The sequence below is a fragment of the Triticum dicoccoides genome, chromosome 5A, assembly GCF_002162155.2.
Source record: "Triticum dicoccoides isolate Atlit2015 ecotype Zavitan chromosome 5A, WEW_v2.0, whole genome shotgun sequence".
NCBI classification, from domain to species: domain Eukaryota; kingdom Viridiplantae; phylum Streptophyta; class Magnoliopsida; order Poales; family Poaceae; genus Triticum; species Triticum dicoccoides.
The window spans coordinates 149,436,640-149,440,691 of NC_041388.1; the positions used below are offsets into that span (position 1 = coordinate 149,436,640).

At 50.6% G+C, this 4,052-nt stretch overlaps 1 protein-coding gene across 1 annotated transcript in view; it reads right to left on the reverse strand.

The window, feature by feature from the left end:
- Positions 1 to 554: 554 nt before the first annotated feature.
- The window catches only part of LOC119300584 (dicarboxylate transporter 1, chloroplastic-like), a 3,938-nt gene continuing 440 nt past the window's right edge, over positions 555 to 4,052 (reverse strand). Inside the window, exons 2-4 of the mRNA XM_037577500.1 lie at positions 3,083 to 4,052; positions 1,782 to 2,003; positions 555 to 1,167 (exon numbers count right to left, since the gene is read on the reverse strand). Coding sequence (XP_037433397.1) covers positions 805 to 1,167; positions 1,782 to 2,003; positions 3,083 to 4,052 — 1,555 coding nt within the window. The 3' untranslated portion in view covers positions 555 to 804. The remainder of the gene's footprint in view (positions 1,168 to 1,781; positions 2,004 to 3,082) is intronic.

The following is a 4,052-nucleotide window of genomic DNA, read 5'->3' on the forward strand; positions in this document are numbered from 1 at the left end:
TCCTTCTACGCGCCGCAACTTTCCACCGTAGCCAAAGTGATGGCTAGCGAGCGACGCCTGAGGAAGGCAGGTCAGCTCGTCGATATGGGCATCCAACACCCAAGGTGGCATCCACAACTAATGGAAAGTGCACCGCCGGATACTTGCCGCTGCCAGAGACCGCCTTCCCACGCCCCGGGCTCACCACGGTCGACGATGTCATCGTGCAGGAGACCATCCCCTATCCCAAGGAGAACGAACATGTATGCTTCCTGCCCTTTCGGATCCGTGGTTTGGGGTTTCCGGCAGTTACTGTTGGTTACCAAAAAAATCTCTAGCAGAGTTAATGTAAGTTACCAAAATGTTACAAAAATCTCTAGTAGTGCATACCTACAACTGGAAAGATCTGTTGCTTTTTTTTCCTGCCAGAAAACTCGTTTGCTCAAAATCCAGGTGCTATTTTTGAGCCAGAAAATTAGATTACTCAAAAGTTTCGGAGGGGGCTGTTTTTGTGACAGAAAACCTGATTATGGATGAAGGCAAAAGATCCATGCAACAATTATGTAGGCTTATCAGGGGCACCAAGCACAAACTAAGGCATAAGATAAACAGAAGAAGAAACTACTACATAACATCAGATGCCACTTGCCAGTAACTGCATCCTGGCATTGGAAGTAACTGCCAGAAAAAACAAATGTACGGGTACAAACTAAAAGAATGGATCATGTCGACAAAACTTGTGGTCAGCTCAACCTGTGCCACTTGCAAATGTTTTGCTAGTTTCGTTCGCCCTCATTGAAATAGGAAGTCCCGCAACCGTGTTGCTCACCACAAACCAATCATCTTCCACCAGAAGCCTCCGGCACCAAGCCAGATAATGATGTTAACAACGGAGATGACAAATCCGTAGCCCCACCACTCAGCAAGCGGAACATAGCCAGCTCCATAGAAGACGGGGGCTGACCCTATGCCATAATGGGTCAGGCCACCCATGAGGTTTGAAAGGAATGACATAACCATGGCAGCGAAAAGCGGAGGGGTGCCCAAGGCACTCGCCACAGACAGGAACGCAGTGAACATTGCACCGATGTGTGCAGCACCACTAGCAAAGAAGTAGTGGGAGTAGAAGTACATCAGCACCAAGACACCGAATGAGAGTTGCCAGGACAGACCAAGACCTCCAACAAACTGAGAGGAAAACAGATCAAGATATCAGAAAATGAAAATATTGAAAGCACTTTCCATCTAACTATGTTGATGTTACTCGACTCGCAAAAATATTGGAATATCAGGTCTGGAATGATAAAGCCATCATATTTCAATTCACCAACAAACTAATGAGCCCTCATGTGATATGTCTTACTTCCTTCAGATGTACTCCCTCCGTTCCGAATTACTTGTCTTGGATTTGTCTAGATACGGAGGTATCTAGCACTAAAATGAGTCTAGATACATCCGTATCTAGACAAATCCAAGACAAGTAATTCGGAACGGAGGGAGTATATAACCAGGAAATAAATTTCTAGTTCAGATCTAACAATCTAACCCAGCATATCAGCGGTAGGGTGCAGACATACGAGTAAAAGAACTTTTTGCAACGGATACCAGCAACATTAAAAGAATAAAGTTCAGTGAGGTGCCAGCATATAGAAAATTTCGTGCTGTCAAAATGCTAATAACGTGGCATAGTACAGCAACGCACATCCATCATGCTCAAAGCCTATAATTAGTAAGCAAGAATAACTAAATAGGAGCCAATATCATTTCAAGAGGAAACTGAGGGAAATAGAATGGAGCCATACCTTAACAACAGTCTCGCTGAACCAAGAAATCAACCCATATTTGTTGAGGTAGCCAGCCATCGCAATCAGCGCAGCAAACCAAGTAAGGGTATCCCATGCTACAGACTCTGCCAAACACTCTTTCCATGTGACAACTCCTGTAATTAGGAGGACAGATAGGCCAAGAATCGCTGCAGACACTGCATCTACACTCAGCATTCCTCCAAAGATCCAAAGTCCAACCTGGTGGCATGGACAGTACAATGTTTCAGTAGGAAAAAGTTTTCCAGATTACATTCAAGCAAGATGCAGACAGGTGGATGTACGAACAGCCATGTTTCAACAAGGTTACCCAACTTTATGCAAAATAAGGCACTCAATAAGTAACAGTGATTTAAGCCATAAATTGTGCAATGCTCTAAATATGAACAAAAACACAACCGAAAACAACAAAACAGAACCCTACGGTATTTCAGACTGTCTACTGAAAAATTTCAACTGTGTAATTCTCGAGGTGCCCCCTGTAGTTAAATGGCTCAATCCATCAGTCACTAAACAACACTTGAACACATTTTAGATAAATTCCAGTCAACATACATCCTTATGTCTCTCTCTATCTACCTCAAACCTTCCCCCGTCTTCACCAGTAACCCACCATGCACCACCTCCTCCACTTCCCAAGCGCCATCGCTGCCACCAGATCTGTGTCAATCTCCCCCGCTTCCTAACCCTATCACCTCGCTGCCATATGCCAACTCCTCTTGGTCGACCAGCCCTCTGACAATGGCTGTCTTCCCTGCTCATGTCGTCACTGCTTCGCTGCACCGTCCTCACACACTGCTGCCACACCCACCAACCTTCCCTCTAAGCCCAGGGAGCACAACAAACCCCAGGCCCCTGCAACCCTAAACCCTAAGCCAATGAGGTAAAGGGGAGGTCTCTGGCGAGGTCCATCATCACGGGAGGAAGAAGCTGAGGATGGAACAGAAGCAAGACCCATGTCGACTGCATTAAAGAATACTCCAGGCAACTGGGCTCTTGCAGTTTGGTTTAAATCAAGAGTCCAGTCTCTTAGGCACTCCTAATCTAGACAAGGCCACCATGTTGTCATGGAAATCTCTATTTCTAAACGGCTCTTTCAACTCCTCAAATACTAGAGGATCAAGTCCTAACACTGGATGACAGTGGCATACAAATAGCACTGAGCACAAGAGAGTATAGAAGTTACCTCATCACAATAATAAGAGCAATTGCGAACTAATTAGGCATGGTTCAAACGAAACAGTTGCAAAAAAAGATAGGAGGTACAGGTGGCATCATACCGTGAGCAGAAGCGTGCCGGCCATGATCTTCTCCTCCGTGCTCATGGGTCCCATCTTTGCCAGCCTCTCCTTGGCCAAGCGTGGTGCATCAGGGCTGGTCTTCACCTCCGGTGGGTAGATGACATAGAGGACCAGCGGCACAATCAGCAGCGACAGCAGCCCTGGCACAATGGCCGCCTTTGCCCACAGCGTCCACCCGATCCCCTGCCCGATGGTGCTGAGCGTCAGGTTGGCAGCAAGCGGATTGGCCGCCATCGCCGTGAGGAACATCGCTGACGAAACGACCGACGTCTGGAAGCATGTGAGCATGAGCCAGGCGCCGAGCTTTCGCTCTGTGCCGTCGTCAGTGCGCGATCCACACGCCTCGCAGAGGGATTTCACGAGCGGGAGGAAGATGCCACCAGCCCGCGCGGAGACCGAGGGGATTGCAGGCGCGAGGAACGCCTCGGCAAAGACGAGCGAGTAACCGAGGCCGAGCGTGGAGCCCCCGAATGCTTTAACGAATTGGTAGGCGACGCGGTTCCCGAGCCCCGTCTTGATGAAGCCCCGAGCGAAGAAGAAGGCGAGCGCGATGAGCCAGGGGATGGGGTCCCCGAAGGCCGAGAAGGCGGCGGCGAAGGTGAGGGTGCGGGTGAGCACGGCGGCGCCCAAGCCAAGCAGCGCGACGGCGCCCAGCGGCAGCGGCTGCGTGATGATCCCGACGATGGTGGCGAGGAACACGGCGAGCAGCTGCCACGCGTTGCGGGCCACGCCGGCGGGGGCAGGGATGAACCAGATGATGACCCCCGTGGCAATGGAGGCCAGCAGCGGCTTGATGGCCGCGCCCTGCAGGGCTGGCTTCGCCGGCGGCGAGACCGGCGCGGGGGGAGATGCCGGCGCCGCGGCGACGGGCGGGAGGAGGTGGCGAGCTGTGGACGGGGTCAGGGGCTTGGGGAGGGAGTGGGAGTGGGAGTGGGAGAGGGAGAGGGAG